The sequence below is a fragment of the Pristiophorus japonicus genome, chromosome 3 (genome assembly GCF_044704955.1).
Source record: "Pristiophorus japonicus isolate sPriJap1 chromosome 3, sPriJap1.hap1, whole genome shotgun sequence".
NCBI lineage: Eukaryota > Metazoa > Chordata > Chondrichthyes > Pristiophoridae > Pristiophorus > Pristiophorus japonicus.
This window is the reverse complement of record NC_091979.1, coordinates 144,757,117-144,778,768: the sequence shown is the minus strand read 5'-3', so window position 1 is coordinate 144,778,768 and position 21,652 is coordinate 144,757,117. Positions and strand designations below refer to the sequence as shown.

The 21,652-nt window shown below is 43.2% G+C and overlaps 1 protein-coding gene across 4 annotated transcripts in view; it reads right to left on the bottom strand.

Moving 5' to 3' along the window:
* Positions 1 to 21,652, bottom strand: part of myo1b (myosin IB) — a 391,964-nt gene that overhangs the window by 21,771 nt on the left and 348,541 nt on the right. Inside the window, exons 21-27 of one of the 4 annotated variants that reach the window (XM_070875885.1) lie at positions 21,111 to 21,179; positions 16,475 to 16,561; positions 16,090 to 16,176; positions 7,766 to 7,852; positions 2,680 to 2,754; positions 1,238 to 1,372; positions 225 to 331 (exon numbers count right to left, since the gene is read on the bottom strand). In XM_070875885.1, coding sequence (XP_070731986.1) covers positions 225 to 331; positions 1,238 to 1,372; positions 2,680 to 2,754; positions 7,766 to 7,852; positions 16,090 to 16,176; positions 16,475 to 16,561; positions 21,111 to 21,179 — 647 coding nt within the window. The remainder of the gene's footprint in view (positions 1 to 224; positions 332 to 1,237; positions 1,373 to 2,679; positions 2,755 to 7,765; positions 7,853 to 16,089; positions 16,177 to 16,474; positions 16,562 to 21,110; positions 21,180 to 21,652) is intronic. The other 3 variants (XM_070875887.1, XM_070875886.1, XM_070875888.1) reach the window with 3 other exon arrangements.

Sequence of the window (21,652 nt, the reverse complement as noted above, 5' to 3'; positions counted from 1 at the left end):
TTACCTTAAAAAGACTTGTGTGTCATTAGCAGATGGCAAAGGAGATTTTAAAGGATTGCATTAGTCACACAACCAAAATAAGGATATCTAGGCACAGTCCATTGAAATGTGTTATCGTTCATCAGTACCAGAACATAAATGATTAATTTTTCAGTTTTAAAGCATTGTGCTTATGAAGGACACTTCACAATGTATCTACCATTACGGCTGACATCAGCTATTACCTGTTGGTGTACAATGCCTTTTTATCCTTGAACAGCTCACTTGCCTCAAGCTTCTCTTCAAAAATAGCCGTCTTTTGTTCCGTGAACTGATCCCTGTACTCTTTGCACTGCAAGCAGAGCACAACCGTCGGTTATTGTTTTTTTTTAAATTCTCGTTTTTCTTTTAGCGACGCAACACTTTGAGCCAAGAGCTAGCAACGCGCTTCAGCTTTTAGGTCGTCCAGCAAATCATGAGCACTCGTGTTATTTCATCCTCAGCTAATGGCTCTTTAGAGCTGAAAGGTATTACAACATTTATTACAAATGAATAAATGTGAATTACTCACCCTTAGAGACAATGGTTATAAAATTTGTTCTTTCAATTACACAGAAAAATGACTGAGTCAAATGCTCACCAACGTGAAATGCCTTGCACATGACCTTACAATTTTTGCTTTCCATTCTATAGTTTCTGATGGCATTCTGTACAATGTCTTACAATAAAACTATTCCATGGAACTTTCTGGAGGATTAGATAAATCCAGCCAGCCTCAGGTCATCACAGGCAATCCTCATCCTGTTCTCAACAAGCATCCAGTTCTGCAAAAATCAATGACTTCCTGCAGAAATCAATGACTAGCATTTAGGAGTCGGTATCTACACCACTTTTCCTATTTCCTAGCTCAGGGTGCTCAAACTAAATATGGTGTCCCATCTATCATTCCCTGGCCAATGAAGTGAGTAAACTACTTCCAGGTCTCTGCAAGGTTGTCCTTCAATTACCATTTAGTGATTTACCCACCACTTTAGAGAAGTGTCTGCCTCCGAGCTTCACTTGAGTGAACAGTTCTGAGATCAGCAACTCACTATATAGGAAATTGGAAATGGAAATGGGGTGGCGGTGGGGGAGAGAATGGGGAATGGGACTGTGAAGGAATTGGGGAGGGGGTGGTGAGGTAATAGAGGCAGAGAGAATGACTAATGAACCTGTATTTAACTATTATTATCTGAGAAAATCTTATCTTGTTTTTTACCCTCCACAGATGGAATATCCTCTTCAGCTCGGTGTGTGTATTGTCCAGGAATAGGTATGGTCTGGCTGGCCAGGTCCTCTCTGTTGGAGACTGTGAAGGCAGTTTCTTCTTCAGTTCCAAGAAATACTTTTGCATCTGGGATAAAACAAGTAGTGCATTACAGTCAGTGCTTATTGGAAAAGCAAGTCAAGATTAGCAACTATTTTCTCCAAGGCATGTCACTTTCATATACTGATTGCTCCATTTCTAAAACAGAAAACAAGTAATGATAAACAAATCTCTTTGCCAGCATGACATACTTTGCCTTGCACACCAGCACTGGAGCATTGTATTAGTAGGCATATTGATAGGCTGCAGAGAAAAAACACTCTTACTTTAGGACTCAGTACAGTCTAAGCGACAGTGGTTCAGATGAAGTTGGATGATACCATCTTTCATAGCTATGACTGTAGTTCCAATCTTCTACAATATTGTGACTGGAGGAGCACATCGGCTCCTCTGCCCTTCTTCCCCTTAACCTAAAGCTTGAAAATTTGGAAGCTTCAGCCTTTAAAGTCTCTGGGCCGGGAGGATCAGTAAAGGCTGATCCCAGATTGGTCAACATTTCCAGTCCTCCATGTTCCAGAACTTTAAATAGCTAAAGTTGAAATTGGATTCATGCACATGTGCAAAGAAGAAAGGAAATGGCAGAGGCTTTGTGGGCCCCATTTGGCTCATGGACCTCCTCTTGGACATCCATGGCCTAAATAACCAAACACTGCACTTTAAAATCATTCTCTGTATGTGAAAACCTCATCAGAGATGGAGAAGATGCTGTTTTTGTGCCTCTAATACAGTCCAAAACATTTTTCTTACTTAATTAAGAGGTAATCACATTTTTGGTGGAATATGCTTATTATCTTTTTCAAAGTATTGTGAGATCCTTAAAATCCATCTGAACAGACAGGTGGGACCTGAGTTTAACATCTCCTGACAATGCAAAGTGTCAGTCTAGTGTACATTATATTCTTAATAACTACTTTGGAGCTCAAACATACAACATCCTGATCTTGAGGGGAGAGTGCTACCAATTTAGCCAAACTGACATAAAAGGTGGTATCATAGATGACCAATACCTGTCTGGCATTGAGAATAGTAGCTTTGACACCTGAAACTGCTTTTTAACTAGATCACAAATAGCTTTTAGTGACATGTTTGTGTCTGCAGATACCCCTGAGCCAATGCTTGACTGTCTCTTATAACTGTATTCATCCAATTGATTAGATTAACTTTAACCTCTAAATAATAACATTAAGTCCCACTTTTGTTTGTTGTCCATGAAAGATATATATCATTGCATCTAATTATGGCATCTGTTTACCATGTGCTGGAAGCCATCAGTATGAGTTAAAACTCATTCTAAATTGTACAGCAATTAGAAAAGTAAATTTTTATCAACTTACAATTCTTTGAATAGTAAATTCATAGATCTTCCTGCCTGCATTTGCACGGAAGAATTTTCTATATTCCCTGCGAACCTGAGGAAAAACAGGAAATAAGCAGACAGATGTTTACCGCAGGTAACTTTTCAATTGATGGGTTGAAATTTCCGTCACATCACAACTGTACCATCGAGAATAGGTTCCGTATGGAATCTACAATTGTCAGAAACCATTAAGAATTTGAATTCAGAAAAAACACTATATAACATTTAAGAATTTTAATATCAATTTAATTTGACAAAGTTAATATACCCAAGACACAAGGAAACAATGTAAATTAAGCAATATTTCGAAATCAACCTGCCAACAAAACCTTTGAGAAACAAAAGCATGCATATAATCTGCAAATAGTAATGTTAGCAATGGATTAGGAATCAACAGCAAGTTAGTAGTATTGGTTTTCAGAACCCTTTCAAATATATGGGCTCCCAGGCAAATCCCTTTACTCATAGCAGTTGAAAGAAGTTATTTTGTTCTTTATAATATGAATGTAAGGGTTGTAACAACATCCTGTTTAGGGTCAAGATGATATGAGGACAATCCATGAGGTCAGAGGTTGTAAGTGTCAAGGGCCTTGCAGCTTTAATGGCAAACATTGTAGGGTTTGCACCCAGTTTTTTGTGGCACACTAGAATGTTGACCCCTTTACCCTTGAGAGGTACTCTGTGTTTATGTGAGATGCATTTGGATCATGTGGGCTTCCAGGAATAAACTCCAGACTGCCTGGTCTTTCCTGATTTCTGTTTTGTGCCATATTGCAGGGATGCTTCACCTTGTAGCTAGGAATGACGATTGCACATAAGCTTGGATCTACAGGAAGCATATTATCTTCTCTATGGCCTTTAAGATTGTTGCCCAGGAAGGTTGAATGAAGGGATAAAGGGAACAACAGTGTACCCCTCTGGCCATAACCTGTCCAGCATTCGTTCCCCAGGGAGAGGCGGTATTCATGGACGCGTGTGGGATGTGGTGAGCTTGATGTATTACACCGAGCTGGCCCTCTCACATTCTACTTCAGAGGGTGGTTGTGAAGGATTGCTTCCATACTTATCCCCAATTTTTATTTGGGGGTCTTGCGTCTCAATTTATGTTGTCTCTTAATTTGAAATTCAGTCATGGTACAGCGTGGGGAGATATATTTACAGGGTTTAGCAGGGAGTGGAACAAGTTTTTTTGTGGGGGGGGGGGGAAAGCGGTGGTAGGAAGGGGTCAGCTCCAACTGTAGATTTTCAAGCATAGCTGGGTCCTGAAGGAGATATCTAATTTGGAGGTAGCAGCACAGGTCAGGTTGGAAGGGGTGCAATTTGTCTCTCAGTTGTTGAAAGGGCATCATCTGTCAAGGAGATTCATCTAGTCTGGTGAAGTATTTGCCATGCCGGGTTCAGATCCCACCCAAGGAAAGGCAGTTCTCTATTATCAGATTGTGGAAAGGACTAATAGGCCTCGAGGGATTTTCAGGGAGATGCAGACCTCTGTCCAGGTTGTTATTATTGGGTGTTCCCTGGCCTCAGTAATCCTTTTCTTGGGGTCAATGAAGATTGGCTATTTTTATGGGGTTGGCGGGGAAGTCTTCAACTCCATGCCCAGCCAAGCACCTTTTAAACAGGACTCTGTGCAATAAAATGTAATCCAAACTTGGTCCTGAATTTTTGTTTCACAATTAAATTTTATAATCCTATTTTTCCCTCGGTTATATTCATGAACATTGTTAAGATTATGTTGCTTTACTTTGTAACAATGTACCTCCCATTGGGAGATATTATTCCATTGCAAGTGTAAATACTATTTCAATGGATCTTGAGTTACTCGGTGACTCCACCAGTCCCTCTAAGGATATTGGCCTCAAGTTTCCACATGATTTGCTCCTGATTTTTAGGAGCAACTGGTGTAGAACGGAGTATCTTAGAAATCGGAATTCTCGTCATTTAGTTTGCTCCAGTTCTAGTCAGTTCGAACAGTTTCACTTTGGAACAGAATTTTTTTTTCAAAAGGGGGCGTGTCCGGCCATTTACGCCTGATTTCAAAGATTCGTGAGTGAAAACTTACTCCAAACTAACTTAGAATGGAGTAAGTGAAGATTTTTGTACGCTCGAAAAAACCTTGTCTACACTTTAGAAAATCAGGCGTAGGTTACAAATCAGGCGTAGGGAATGGTGGGGGGGGGCAGGGGGTTTAAAGGGAAGTTTACAAACATTAAACACTTCAGTTTTACAAATAAAGAGCCATCATCAATAATAAATGATAAATACATCAATAAATCAACCAATAAATCAATCAAAAAAAATTTATAAGAAATAATTTTTTTTTTAAATCAATAAATAAAACATTTTCTACTTACCGACTGCAGCACCGGGAGCCCTCCAACAGCATGCTGGGATGCCCCCCCCCCCAGTGTGTCTCTGTCAGTGTCTCTATCTCTCTGTCTGTGTGTGTCTCTCATTCTCTGTCTGTCAGTGTCTGTGTTTCTGACAGCGAGGGGAGGGGGAGGAGGGATGTAGAGGGAGAGAGGGGGGAGCAGAGGGAGGGAAGGGGGAGGGATGGGGGAGAAGGGGGAGGGGGGAAAAGGGGGGAGGGGGGAAGAAGGGGATAAAGGGGAGAAAGGAGATGGGGGGAAGGAGATGGGGGGGGGAAGGAGATTGGGGGGGAGGAGATTGGGGAGGGGGAAGGAGATTGGGGGGGAGGAGATTGGGGGGGGGAGGAGATTGGGGGGGGGAAGGAGATTGGGGGGGCGGGGGGGAAGGAGAAGGGGGAGGGAGGCTGAACGGGCCGGGCCTGAGACTTCGGGCAGGGCCTGTCCCCAGCACCAGATTTACAGGTAGGTGGTGTTGGGTCGGGTCGGGGTGAGCGTGGGTCGGGGGGGGGTGGCGGGAGGGAGGTCGGTTCGGTTCGGGTCGGGGGGAGGGAGGGAGAGGGAGGTCAGGTCGGGGGGAGGGAGGTCAGGTCGGATCCAGTCCGGGGGCGGGGGCGGGGGGGGGAGCGGGAGTCGGGTCGGGGTCGGTCCGGAGGTGGGGGGGGAAAGCGGGAGTCGGGTCGGTGTCGGGTCCGGAGGCGGGGACGGGGGAGCAGGAGTCGGGTCGGGTCCGGGAGCGGGGGGGAAGCGGGAGTCAGGTCGGTGTCGGGTCCGGTCCGGAGATGGGAAGCGGGAGTCGAGTCGGGTCGGGAGGAAGCAGGAGCTGGCCGTGGGAGGAGCCTTATGCATGTAGCCCCAGTGAAGCCATTCGGCCAGGGCTAGAGGCTGCGTGCTCCGGCCCCTCCCACACAGTTTTGGGCGCCTGGAGCTACTGAACATGCGCGCTCACTGTAGCGCGCATGTGCAGAGGTCCCGGCACTGTTTTCAGCGCAGGGACCTGGCTCCGTCCCCTACAGCTCCTGCTGCGCTGCGCTGAGGGCCAGAGGACCTGCAGGGAGGTGGAGAATCTGGAGGGTTTTTTTAGGCGCACTTTGTGGCGCGAAAAACGGGCGTCCAGGTTGGGACTGCGCCGTTCTAGGCACGGCTCGAAACTTGGGCCCATTATTACTAGCAACTTGCTATTGGATCACCTGCAGCATACACAAATGTTTAATCAGCATATAGCTTTATCTGCACAAATAATGCGATAATTTCTATGGATGCTTTAAACATCTAGCTTGAATTCAGAAAGAGAATAAAAGATGACAACAAAAATATCATTCTGATGAGCTGTCACTGTCCAGCCTTCCCGTGAACTTGTATCTTTTTCCAATCATGGTGAGTAGTTGCCTTGTGAAAGCTGCGCACTTCCCCACAGGAAGAACAAGAACACAATGGAACAGGATACCAATAGTTCAATTAAATGGAATTCTTTCACTTGCTCAATGGTGACGAACATTACCTCCCAATGGCCTGCTGATGGCTTTTTGTTTTGCTGGAGAGCAAGAAAAGGAGAAGGGATAGCACTAAATCCACTTGGTCAACATCCCACAGCTGGGTAAGGCTATGAATAGAGGCCGAGGGGCATGTGGAACAGCAGGTCTGCCAAAGGTCACAGGTGAAGGGAGAACAAGCTGCAGATGGCCCCTGGGTCATATTATGTATACCACTGATCCAATTGATGTTAACAATTAACCTTACAAAAAAAGTCTGAACATATACACATTACATTAACGGTCACTCGATATTTAACAACTTTTGAATCAACATCACAGGCAATTATGTTCTAAATATTTACATGGGATATTACTTCCAACCCTAGCTTTCCAAAAGACGTAATAAGGATCAAAGTAGCAGGTGTTTTGTTAAAATGGCAGTATTCTTTCTGTTGAGCTCAACAGCATCTCAAGCCAATGTCATAACTGATATCTACACACCAAACTCCTTCATGGTTCTTAGTCAGATGATAGATGCTGGAGAAACCATTACCAAGATCATGGTTATAACATTTTAGAACAATCTAGCCATCAGCTAAGGCTAGCAGAAAGCTATAGCTATCCCTCTAAATGTATTTGCAGGAATAGATAAAGCAGTCATAGAATCTAGATATTCAGTAACCTCATGTAGGATTGCAGTTAGGGCTGTCACAGAATAGCTAAACATAAAACTGGTTAAAAGCAGCAATTTCAGGGGAGATAGATTTTTCCAAAATCTCCTATTTATGCTTGTAGCTATATATGTGAGGTGGTCACAGAAACCCTGATTGTGTACTTCGGATGTAGTAACAAATAATTCAGTGAGAACTAAGTGAGACAGCAGCCATGGATAGTGTTTATTTTATTAATGAGTTAAATATTGACTATTCACCCAACTTTGAGTAGCTGACTTTGATAAACTGCAATTGTGACAAGACATGTGTAAATCGCTGGTGAACCTTTCATAAATGTAGCAAATTTACTTCAAATAAAACTTAGCTTGTTTCGGTTAAAAGTGCGGACATACCAACATTTTTAAATATTAAATTTTCATTAACTAATATTCAGTTCCAGGACCATGTGGGGGTAGTCTAAGTTAGTACAGTTATGGAATGATCAGGGGTTAGTGGTTAATGTAGTTTCCATTTGGATGTATTTTAGGAGGAGGTTGAGTGGGGAGTACCTTCAGTCCAAGCCAGTAAGCCCAAATGACAGCAACCGCATGTTTACGCCTGGCCTCCTCCTTCAGGCGTTTCAATTCTCTCCGTGCCTAGAAGGTTGCACATAACGAATGAAGAGACAGATTGATAGATATAAAAGAGAGGCAGGTAAACAGAGAAGGATGTTCCCAAAAAGCATTGAAAGAAAATGGGTCAAAATTGGGAATGCATGCCATGTGATCAGTTGCTAATGTCGATACAAAACATATCACAGCTTTTTAAACAGCAATCAAACTATGAAGATATTTCAGAAAACCTACAATAAGTCACCTGTACTTTAATAGTGACTTGCTGTAGAATAATCAAAAGATGGTGCAGAAAATACTTACTAAACATCACTAGGTAAAGCTCGATTTGTAGATCTTTTACTACTATATTCTACCACAGTAACTAGACTAAACTAGACATATGTATATGTGGATATATTTTATTTTTGGTCAGCCAAAAGTCCAACATCGGTGGAAACACATTACCATGTTTAAGATTATCCATGCCAAGCTACTGAGAAATGTAACATGTAGAGTTTCTGTTTGCCCGGTACAGAGTGCACACTCTCTCCTTGTTGAGAGGTACACCATTTACCAAAGTCCAAGGAGCTTGTTCGCAGATTGGCAGAGCCAAAGCTTAGGGTTAATATAGTATGCACAGGGATACTGCTGGAATTTAGCTAGCTAAAACCACATAGACTACCCGAGCACTGGTAAGCTTCCCGCTGGGACCAGTCTATTTGTTAGGGTATTTGCATGCAGTTACCTGGAGCCAAGTGAGAAGAATCCCAGCCCCCAGTGATAAGTCTCTAGGTTTCATTAATGTGCCAGACTGACTAGTTGATCATCCACAGCACTCTGGTCTATTGTGGATCTGCTTGGCTCGGGTATTGGATAATCAAATCTGCAACAGAGGGTTGGCTTAGTTCCGAATTATCATTGCCAGATTTTTAATTTGGGAGTCACTACAACCAATGTTCCCGCTAATTTCTTTTGGCTGCGCTGCCCCTTCAAATTAATGTGCATGCGCGTTTTTTTCCATTTAAAAGCCATAAGCGGCTTGCATGAGACCTCCAGTCCGCTGCACAGCCACGCAGCTTAATGGGACATTGACTACAATCCCAAAGAGACCCATTTACCTCTTTTGGGGTCAATACTCACCAGTTGGTTGTTAAATTATACATATGTATATATTGTTAAATTATACAATTCCAGGCATGACATTTAGGAAGGATGTCAAGGCCTTGATGAGGGTGCAGAAGAGTTATACTAGAATGGTATCAGGGATGAGGGCCTTCAGTTACTAGAGAAGCTGGACTTCTCTTGGACTAGAGAATCTGTGATTGTTCTCCATAGAGCAGAGAAGGTTAAGAGGAGATTTAACAGTCCTAATTTCTGCTTGGCGGGCCAGGAAGACAGGTGGTGAACTGAGCTCTGAGGGCTGGGGATGAACAGGCTTTCTGCTCATTGGGGTTGGGGTGAGAACGGCGCTATATTCAGGCTAATGCAATCCCTGCTTGATTGAGAGGGTAATTGTTAGGGCTGTTATTTCCTTTGGATGCTAGATTGTGCAATCCGTTTAAAAGTAGCAAGATTTTTCTTTGGAGATTTCATTCTTTCAGTCGCTCTTTTATCCTCTCCAGGTGGGACTGCTTATTTGCTACATGGTATTTCTCATTGGGCTGACAACTTAGTTTTGCAGCTTCACTTTTCTGATCTTCGTTTCCACAAGTTGTGTTAACAAATAGAATTTTTAGGGAACACAAGAACATAGGAACAGGAGTAGGCCTTTCAGATCCTCGAGCCTGTTCCACCATTCAGTTAGATCAGGGCTGAACTGTATCTCAACTCCATCTACCCCATAACCATCATCACCCTTGCCTAACAAAAATCTATCAATCTCAGTTTTGAAATTTTCCATTGACCTAGCCTCAGCAGCTGTTTTTCTTTTGGAGGGGAGGGGGGGAGTGGTGTGGTGGGGCAAGAGAGTCCCAGATTTTCACTACCCTTAGTGTGAAGAAGTGCTTTCTGACATCACCTCTGAACAGCTCAGCTCTAAATTTAAGGTTATGCCCCCTTGTTCTGGACTCTCCAACCAGAGGAAATAGTTTCTATTTATATATTTTACAATCTGGATCTGTTCAAACGAATGTATCTTGAGGGCACAGGAATGCGATTTTTGTCTTAAAGGACATAGATTGGGAATTTTGACACTGGGGGGTGTGAGTGGTTGTCACATGATGTTAGATGCTGCTCCATTGGAATCAATTAGTCGTAATATTACATCACAGGTGCAGTACTTTTGAAACCTTGAGGTCACTCACCACTTTTAATATGTGGTAGATTCATTAATGAGCTATATAACAGTGAAAAACTGCAATGTGGGAGACAAATAACATCTTATAGATGTGAACATTTTAAATTCTGTTCAGAGTGCTCACATTATTTTCATGCTATACCTTTGTGTGTAGCTGTGCAGCTGTGCTATTAGCAATAAACATCCTGCAATGATCTTAGATCTTCTGGAAAGGGAAAAGCCAATTTGCTTTTCTTTCTCCATTTTCCAATCTCTAGCTACCAACTAACAGTTTCTGAATCCGGGTGTATGTTAGGTGAACCAAAATCCATGTTCAATCCATACCGAGGTATGAGGGCAGAGTTGGCTAAAGTGGACTGCGAAAATAGACTAAAGTATGGGACGGTTGATGATCAGTGGCAGACATTTAAGGAGATATTTCATAACTCACAACAAAAATATATTCCAATGAGAAGGAAAGACTGTAAGAGAAGGGATAACAATCCGTGGCTAACTAAGGAAATAATGGAGGGTATCAAATTGAAAACAAAGGCATACAATGTGGCCAAGACTAGTGAGAGGCCAGAGGATTGGGAAATTTTTAAAAGCCAGCAGAGAACGACTAAAATAATGATTAAGAGAGAGAAGATAGATTATGAAAATAAACTAACATGAAATATAAAAACAGATAGTAAGAGTTTCTACAGGTACATTAAAAGGAAAAGAGTGGCTAAAGTAAATGTTGGTCCCTTGGAGGATGAGACTGGGGAATTAATAATGGAGAACAGAGAAATGGCAGAGACATTGAACAAATATGTTGTATCAGTCTTCACGGTAGAAGACACTAAAAACATCCCAATAGTGGATAATCAAGGGTAATATAGGTAGGGAGGAACTTAATACAATCACTATCACTAATGATAGCATTAGGTAAAATAATGGGACTAAAGGCAAACAAATCCCCTGGACCTGATGGTTTACATCCTACGTTCTTAAGAGAAGTGGCTGGAGAGATAGTGGATGCATTGGTTGTAATCTACCAAAATTCCCTGGATTCTGGGGCGGTCCTAGTGGATTGGAAAACCGTAAATGTAACCCCCTTATTTTAAAAAAAGGAGGCAGACAAAAAGCAGGAAACTATAGACCAGTTGGCCTAACATCTGGCGTTGGGAAAATGCTGGAGTCCATTATTAAGGAAGTAGTAGCGGGACATTTGGAAAAGCATGATTCAATCAAGCAGAGTTAGCATGGTTTTATGAAAGGAAAATCATGTTTGACAAATTTGCTGGAGTTCTTTGAGGATGTAACGAGCAGGGTGGATAAGGGGCAACCAGTGGATGTGGTGTATTTGGATTTCCAGAAGGCATTTGATAAGGTGTCACTATAAGAGGTTACTGTACAAGGTAAAAGCTCACGGGGTTGGGGGTGGATATATTAGCATGGATAGAGGATTGGCTAACTAACAGAAAACAGAGAGTCTGGATGAATGGGTCATTTTCCGGTTGGCAAACAGTGACTAGTGGGTTGCCGCAGGGATCAGTGCTAGGTCCTCAACTATTTACAATCTAAATTAATGACTTGGATGGAGGGACTGAGTGTAATGTAGCCAAGTTTGATGATGATACAAAGATGGGTGGGAAAGCAAATTGTGAGGAGGACACAAAAAAATCTGCAAAGTGATATAGACAGGCTAAGTGAGTGGGTAAAAATTTGGCAGATGAATTCTAATGTTGGAAAATGTGAGGTTACCCACTTTGGCAGAAATAATAGAAAAGCAAATTATAATTTAAATGGAGAAAAATTGCAAAGTGCTGCAGTACAGAGAGACCTGGGGGGGGGGGGGGGGGGGTCCTTGTGCATGTAACACAAAAGGTTAGTATGCAGGTACAGCAAGTAATCAGGAAGGCAAATGGAATGTTGGCCTTTACTGCAAGGGGAATATAATATAAAAGCAGAGAAGTCCTGCTATAACTGTACAGGGTATTGGTAAGGCCACATCTAGAGTACTGTGTACAGTTTTGGTCTCCGTATTTAAGGAAGGATATATTTGCACTGGAGGCTGTTCAGAGAAGGTTCATTAAGTTGATTCTGGAGATGAGAGGGTTGACTTACGAAGATAGGTTGAGTAGGTTGGGTCTATACACATTGCAGTTCAGAAGAATGAGAGGTGATCTCGTTGAAACTTATAAGATAATGAGGGGGCTTGACAAGGTGGATGCAGAGAGGATATTTCCACTCATAGGGGAAACTAAAACTAGGGGACATAGTCTTAGAATAAAGGGCTACCTATATAAAACTGAGATGAGGAGGAATTTCTTCTCTCAGAGAGTTGTAAATCTTTGGAATTCTGTGCTCCAGAGAGCTGTGGAGGATGGGTCATTGAATATATTTAAGGCGGAGATAGACAGATTTTTGAGCGATAAAGAAGTAAAGGGTTATGGGGAGCGGGCAGGGAAGTGGAACTGAGTCCATGATCAGATCAGCCATGATCTTATTGAATGGCAGAGCAGGCTCGAGGGGCCAAATGGCTTACTCCTGCTCCTATTTCTTATGTTCTTATGTTAAAATCAACCCTGAAATGTATTAAACACATAATCTAATACACACAATTAATATTGCTCTAGCCTGTCTGATCCTCAGAGTACATCTTCCTCTATTCATTATTGTGAATGTAGACATGACCATTTGTTAGGTAGTGTTTCCAGCTAGTATTTTGTTAAAAATAGCACAAAGAGGAAAATACAATTTTTATTTTATGAAAGGAATTCATGAATATGTAATGTACGTGAATCAGCACTGGTAAAGATATAGAACAGTTACTTAACTTGTAGATATCATGAACAAAGATTTGAAAAAGTGGAATCAGCATTTGCATACTGCACTAAAAATTATTTTCCCCCACCATAACTGTTGGTAATATTTTATTAAATATCTGCACACACTGCTAATGGCTAGTTTTATTCCTAGCTATTAACCATTATGACTGGAGGAGTTAAGACATGTAGAAAACTTACACAACTTGCTCCCCAATCCAGCTATCATCATCCAGATACTCGAGGAATAAAATCAGCTTCACATTAATTCAGTCATTACACAGCAACAACAATAATTCCTGGGATTCCTTAAACGCCTCTAAGGAAACGTATACATGTGAATTCTGATTGTAGTCACCCGTGTCTATTTCAGTCAATTTCTGTAGGAATTTAGGATTAACGGTCCAGTTTTTATACTGTTGCAAATAAGGTTTCCGACTCTTGTACTCAAATACCAATTATGACGTAGATTTTAAAGGGGGAGGGGTATAAAATTGAACAGTATGTATATTTGAAATATCGAGAGCTCATTAACTTAATTTTTCCTCCTTAATTCAAGAGAATTGCCTCAGCATGCACCAGGCTCATAAATAGCAATAAACAGGAATCTGTTCAACCTCCACCGCCTCCAGGCCAGATCCAAGGTCGTCCCATCCTCCATCATCGAACTGCAGTAGGCAGAGGACGCTTGTTTCTGCGCACACTCGGAGGCTGAACTCCAAGCCATCGTCAACACCTTCACCAAGGCGAAGGAGAGCATGGACCTTACACTAAACATCCATAAGACAAAGGTCCTCCACCAACCTGACCTCCCCACACAGCATTGCCCCCCCGGTTATCAAAATCCACAATGAGGCCTTGGACAACATGGGCCATTTTCCATACCTCGGGAGCCTACTGTCAACAAGGGCAGACATCGACGATGAAGTCAAACACCACCTTCAGTGTGCCAGTGCAGTCTTCTGTCGCCTGAGGAAGAGAGTGTTTGAAGACCAGGACCTCAAACCCGGCACCAAGTTCATGGTCTACAGAGCAGTGGTGATACCCACCATCCTATATGGCTCAGAGACATGGACTATGTACAGCAGGCACCTCAAAACACTGGAGAAGTATCACCATCGCTGCCTCCGCAAGATCCTGCAAATCCATTGGCAGAATAGGCGCATCAACGTCAATGTTCTCACTCAGGCCAACATCACCAGCATCGAAGCACTGACCATGCTCGATCAGTTCCACTGGATGGGCCGCATCGTCCACATGCCTGACACGAGGCCCCCAAAACAAGCACTCTACTCGGAGCTCCGACACAGCAAGCAAGCCCCTGGTTGGCAGCAGAAATGCTTCAAGGACACCCTCAAAGTCTCCCTGAAAAACTGTAACATCTCCACCGACACCTGGGAATCCCTGGCCCCAGACCACCCAAAGTGGAAGAAAAGCATCCGGGAAGGCACTGAACACCGAGTCTCTTCGCCAAGAGCAAGCTGAAGTCAAGCATCAACAGCGGAAGGAGCGCGTAGCAACCCAGGCACCCCACCCAGCCGTTTCTTCAACCACTGTCAAAGACTGTAGGTCCTGTGACAAAGACTGTAGGTCCTGTATTGGACTCCTCAGTCACCTGAGAACTCATTTTTAGTGTGGAACCAAGTTATCCTTGACTCCGAGAGATTGCCTATGATGATGACTACATGCAGCAATGTAATTCAAACTATTAAACGTGTCATTGCCAATGCCTTTTATTACATTAATCAATTTCCCATAGCACAGCACACAGAAAGGCTAATTTTTCAATTGCCCTAGCCTCAACAGCTTTTTGATGGAGAGTTCCAGATTGTGAAGAAGTGCTTCCTGACATCACCCCTGAACATCTACATCATGCACAGATTTTTAATATAATTAAATATTAAAACATGGGAACATCCCAGTAATGGCATTTTCCTTGAAGAGAAAATGTTTTTGATTGATGAGTGGAGTTTTCTTCAGGCTTGTGGACTTGTGTTATAATTGTGTTCATTTCTACACAGATTTTTTAAATTATTCATTAATGGAATATGGGCGTCACTGGCCAACATTTATTGCCTCTCCCTAATTGCCCATGAAAAGGTGGTAGTGAGCTGCCTTCTTGAACCACTGCAGTCCATGTAATGAAGGTATTCCCACAGTGCTGTTAGGGAGGGAGTTCCAGGATTTTGACCCAGCGATAATGAAGGAAAGGCAATATATTTCCAAGTCAAGATGGTGTGTTACTTGGAGGGGAACTTGGAGGTTATGGTGTTCCCATGAGCCTACTACCCTTGTCCTTCTAGGTGGTAAAGGTTGCGGGTTTGGGAGGTGCTGCCGAAGAAGCCTTGGCAAGTTGGCAGCAGTGCATTTTGTAGATGGTAGACACTGCAGCCACGGTGCGCCAGTGGTGGAGGGAATGAATGTTTAAGGTGGTGGATGGGGTACCAATTATATATTAATGTTGATACACGAGTCCTAACTTTTTGGGGATGGGGTGCAACACTGAAGTGCCTCAATTGTCCTGGTTACAATGTCCACCCCTCCGCCGCCCGCACCCCAATCCCCCACACACAACCGCTGTTCACCATGCACTATGACTTGCACGAGTGAGGCCTGGGTTAATTTGCACGAGTGAGGCCTGGGTTAACTCATTGTTCACTCTTTCATCATTGTGGAGGGATAGCTCAACCAAACTTTCCATCTCCTCCTGTCCTAACTGGGCAAGTCTCTGTAGCAGAGTGCATTGGGATGCCAATTTGCTTCACCACTAAGACTGACCTTCGCAGCAAATCAACTTTAATGACAAAGTTAGTAGAATGGCAGTATACAAGTAACATTTCTCAGTGCCTTTCACAACCAGCCCAGCAATCATTTGTCAACCAAAGTATTACCCGGCCATGTAACTTAAATAACTACGTGAATCATACCTTTCTATAATAATGACAGTTAGTAAGTAGCAGTTACACTTCATTTCCAAAAGATGCAGTTTTCAGGTTAACGTGCCACATGCTACACTATTCAATGGCATGCAGCGGATTAATGCATTTGCAAACTAACTATTCTGAAAAGGAGTATTGCTGGTTTCATCATGCTTCTACAATGGACATTGAATGCGCTAATTGTTAAGAGTTTGGGAGAGGAAGGTGGGAAGTATGAGAGTTGCTGAGATGAGGGTTGGGGTTATAAAATACCTCGTATCCAAGCCAGTAAGCCCAAATAACAGCAATAGCATGTTTACGCCTAGCCGCCTCCTTCAGTCGCCTCAGATCCTTTCGGGCCTGTATTTTTGTTTTCGGTTTTTCCCACAGAATAGTTATTACGGGGGGAAATGGTAGTGGGGAAAAATGGAAGCAGTACAAGAGAAATTAGCAGAAGCCAAGAGAAAATATTGTTTTTTAAAATACAAAAGTTGAACAATTGAATGCTAAAGAAAGAATTTCCTCCAGAGAGATGAAAGTAGTAAAAGTTGCTTCAATTTTAATTGGTCATGAAATTCAAATGGATTTTAATACATCAAAATTAAACTAGCAGTGAATACCAACATCCTTCAGAATTGAAAACAGTAACTCTTCATACCTGAGTACCTCGCCAATAGGCCGCAATTGTTGTGGCCGACTCCTCACACCGTTTCTGATGTTTCAGTTCTCGCAAAAGCTTGCGTGCCTGCAAGGCGGGGAGGCGGAGGTGGGGGGGGGGGGGGCGGAAGAAATTAAATAAAATTACAGTGTTTTGTTAAAAATATTCCCTCCCTTCCTTTGGATGCTCACCGCTGCTGAACCCCCATTGTGGTTTCTTGTTGAGCCTTAGTAGCAGGATTGTCAGCTCTCTGGCCTTTCTCACAGTGGTGTGAAGGGAACTTGTTTTAAAGACAGACTCAAACGCAACCTCTCTGAATAAAACTCTGGTGCTCTACCCAACCCAAAACGAACAAGTCTTTCTCAATTACCTTTTACCTGGTACAAAACTAATATTGATAAGGGAAATAGCCATTGACAATGAGTGGCCTTACACTATGGGGGTACATTTTCTTCTTTAGTGTTCCTGGTGCAGATGTTGGCATACCAGGATTGTACATGTTAGGAATTCAGGCAGCTGCTCCCCCCCGAAGGCTATGTGTCATGAACAATAAGATGAAAAGTCGTCCCAATATTGTTTCGATATCATATATACAAATCAACTGTCACAATTATAAATATTACAGTGATCATTACTTTTTTATACATTTACATTCTTTTTTAATTTGACAGCAACTTGGATTAAAGAGAATATCTGAACATTACAGCATCTATATTGTAACAGCAATATTGAGAAGTTTATGCCACAATATATGACGCATACACAAAACTCTGAGCACATTTTAGAACGAGGAGGAGAATATAAAAGAGGTGGATAATCTGATAACAGATCATTAAGTTCTAATGATCATTCCCTCAACAAAAGGGCAGGAAGCTTTACGAGTGCTGAGTTCTTTGCTGCTGTAGATCCAGCTACTAGAAGGTGTGCAAAATGAGAATATAAGAAATAGGAGCAGGAGTAGGCCATTTAGCCCATCGATCCTGCTCCGCCATTTAATACGATCATGAGTGTAATATCTTCAAGTTTGCAGATGACAGTAAGCTGGGTGGCGGTGTGAGCTGTAAGGAGGATGCTAAGAGGCTGCAGGGTGACTTGGACAGGTTAGGTGAGTGGGCAAATGCATGGCAGATGCAGTATAATTTTGATAAATGTGAGGTTATCCACTTTGGTGGCAAAAACATGAAGGCAGAATATTATCTGAATGGCGGCAGATTAGCAAAAGGGGAGGTGCAACAAGACCTGGGTGTCATGGTACATCAGTCATTGAAAGTTGGAATGCAGGTACAACAGGTGGTGAAGAAGGCAAATGGCATGTTGGCTTTCATAGCTAGGGGATTTGAGTATAGGAGCAGAGAGGTCTTACTGCAGTTGTACAGGGTCTTGGTGAGGCCTCACCTGGAATATTGTGTTCAGTTTTGGTCTCCTAATCTGAGGAAGGATGTTCTTGCTATTGAGGGAGTGCAGCGAAGGTTCACCAGACTGATTCCCGGGATGGCAGGACTGACATATGAGGAGAGACTGGATCGACTGGGCCTGTATTCACTGGAGTTTAGATGAATGAGAGGGGATCTCATAGAAACATATAAAATTCTGATGGGACTGGACAGGTTAGATGCAGGAAGAATGTTCCCGATGTTGGGGAAGTCCAGAACCAGGGGTCACAGTCTAAGGATAAGGGGTAAGCCTATTATGACTGAGATGAGGAGAAACTTCTTCACTCAGAGAGTTGTTAACCTGTGGAATTCTCTACTGCAGAGAGTTGTTGAGGCCAATTCGTTAGATATATTCAAGAGAGAGTTAGATATGGCCCTTATGGCTAAAGGGATCAAGGGGTATGGAGAGAAAGCAGAAAAGGGGTACTGAGGTGAATGATCAGCCAAGATCTTATTGAATGGTGGTGCAGGCTCAAAGGGCTGAATGACCTACTCTTGCACCCATTTTCTATGTTTCTATGTTTCTATGGCTGATCTGATCATGGACTCAGCTCCACTTTCCTGCCCACTCCCCATTACCCTTTATTCCCTTATTGCTCAAAAATCTGTCTATCTTTGCCTTAAATATATTCAATGACCCAGCCTCCACAGTTCTCTGGGGCAGAGAATTCCACAGATTTACAACCATCTGAGAAGAAATTCCTCCTCATTTCTATTTTAAATGGCATCCCCTTATTCTGATACTATGGCCCCTAGTTTTAATTTCCCCTATGAGTAAATATCCTCTCTGCATCCACCTTGTCCAGCCCCCTCATTATCTTATTTGTTGCAATAAGATCACCTCTCATTCTTCTGAACTGCAATGTGTATAGGCCCAACCTATTCAATCTATCTTCTTAAATCAACCCCCTCATCTCCGGAATCAACCTAGTGAACCTTCTCTGAACAGCTCCAATGTAAGTACAGGTGTAGTGCCTAAAATCCGGAACCCTCAGGACCGAGGCCGTACCAGATTCCGGGCTTTTGATTTGCTTTCTGACGTCACGAATCCGGGTTCGGGTATTTCCGGATTTCGGAACGTCAGAAAGGGAGTGGGGGGGGGGGGGGCGGACCACACCGAGGTGGTGTTCGGGCCGTCTGGTCTCGCCGAGGAGGTCGTCGGGCAGGCCGGCGAGGAGTCCCTGAGGTAAGAGCAGTGGTGGTGAGGCGAGCGGGGCGAGGCGAGCGTAGGCGAGACCAGGCCTGAGGTCGGGCATCAGCAGGGCCCCGAGGTCGGCAGGGTTGTCAGGTCTGGATTCCAGAATATTTTACAGATTCCGGACGACCCTGCCACCGATCGTCCCGGAGTCCAGATTCCAGTACTCCGGATTCTCAACGTTGCACCTGTACATCCTTCCTTAAATATGGAGACCAAAACTGTACGTAGTACTCTAGATGTGGCCTCACCAATACCCTGTACAGTTGTAGCAGGAATTCTCTGCTTTTATACTCTATCCCCCTTGCAATAAAGGCCAACATTCCATTTGCCTTCCTGATTACGTGCTGTACCTGCATACTAACTTTTTGTGTTTCATGCACAAGGACCCCCAGGTCCCTCTGTACTGCAGCTCTTTGCAATTTTTCTCCATTTAAATTATAATTTTCTTTTCTATTTTTGATGCCAAAGTGGATAACCTCACATTATGGGCCCAAGTTTCCACATGATTTGCGCCTGATTTTTAGGAGCAACTGGTGGAGAACGGACTATCGGGGGGTGGGGGGGGTCGGGTCCAGTCGTGGGGGGGGGGGGGGGGCGGGTCGGGGGGGGGGGCGGGGGGAGCAGGAGCTGGCCATGGGAGGAGCCTTATTCACGCAGCCCCAGTGAGGCCATTCGACCAGGGCTAGGGGCTGCGTGCTTTGGGCGCCTGGAGCTACTGCACTTGCGTGCCCACTGTAGCGCGCATGTGCAGAGGTCCCGGCACTGTTTTCAGCGCAGGGACCTGGCTCCGCCCCCCCCACAGCTCGTGCTGGCTGCGCCAAGGGCCAGAGGACCTGCAGGTAGGTGGAGAATACGGAGGATTTTTTTAGGCGCACTTTGTGGCGCGAAAAATGGACGTCCAGGTCGGGACTGCGCCGTTATAGGCGCGTGTGGAAACTTGGGCCCTATACTCCATCTGCCAAATTTTTGCCCACTCACTTAGCCTGTCTATATCCCTTTGCAGATTTTTTTCTGTCCTCCTCACAATTTGCTTTCCCACCCATCTTTGTATCATCAGCAAACTTGGCTACATTACACTCGGTCCCTTCATCCAAGTCATTAATATAGATTGTAAATAGTTGAGGCCCCAGTACTGAATGATTCATCCTACAAATCTGTGCACCATATAGCCTGGCTGAAATCAGACTGTACTCTGGATGAACTAGTGTCCCCTCACATCACTATATAATGTACTACAGTGCTTCTTACAGAATTATACAGCACAGAAAGAGCCCATTTGACCAATTATACCTGTACCAGTTCTTTGAAAGAGCTATTCAATTATTCCCACTCGCCTGCTCTTTCCTTATAGCTCTGCAATTTTTTTTCCTTTCAAGGATACATCCAATTCCCTTTTGAAAGTAATAGTGAATTTGCTTCAACCATCCTTTCAGGCAGTGCATTCCAGGTCATAACTCACTGTGAAAAAAGTGTCCTCATCTACCCCCCCCCCCCCCGCCACCCCTGGTTCTTTTGACAATTATTTTAAATGTGTCCTCTGGTTACTGACGATCCTGCCAGTGGAAAGAGTTTCTCCCCAAAACCCTTCACCTTTTTTTTTTTGAAAATAAACTACACGTGGAAGCCAGTGTCAAGCAAAAAAATCTTTATGGTTACACCAAAACTGTAGTAGTCAAAAGACAGCCACTCTTCAAAAGAAACAAAACTTATTTACATTACTAGTAAGTAAATATAAATATAATCGAGATCATCAGATTGCTACATACCAGTCTAAATTAATCTAGCTTTTGAAAGTTTTTTCTTTTCAACTATCTCCACTTTTGTTGAAACCTTATCATAAGGAGGTAAATCAGATCAAAGAAGTCAACTGGAACTACCTTTTTTCATAATTTCAGTCTTTTTATAACATCTTAAATATTATATATGACTTTTATTGAAAAAAAAATGAACCAAAAATGCAAATGTTAAGGAAAATTAATTTTCTTTTCTATCAAGCATAACTCACCTTCCATCCTCTGATATATGACTGGATAAGTACGGTCACACTCTTGAGGTGCAGATATTTCTTCCGTTGCTATGTTGAAGAAATCAAGGAAGAGAAGGTTTCTTAGTTTCTTGAAGCAAACTAGTTTCAGGGGCAGGTTTAACCAAATCCCCAACCCAGATTGGTCACAGTTAGATAATAATCAATGCTAGATATCGCTCCAATAAGAGTTTATAAATTGTTGCCAATAAGGAACTAAACCATACAAACCAGAATGATCCTGGCTTTGATTGCCAGGCTGATCTCAGCCAGGGTGCAAGAAAAGTGCTACAAATGGACTCTGCCTCTGGGCTGGAGATAGAGGAGAAAGGCCAGCCAAGGTCCAATGCCAATGCAGTAACCATTGCTGAAAGCAGCCTCTGCACGGCTCTCAGATGAAGACTGGATCGGACCCAGCTGTGCTATCCCACAATGCTCAATGTCTAGGCTCATGACATGAAGCGTTGGGTGAGGTATCAGATGGTGAATAGCTCCTGTGAAACTATCCCCCAGCATGAGTCAAC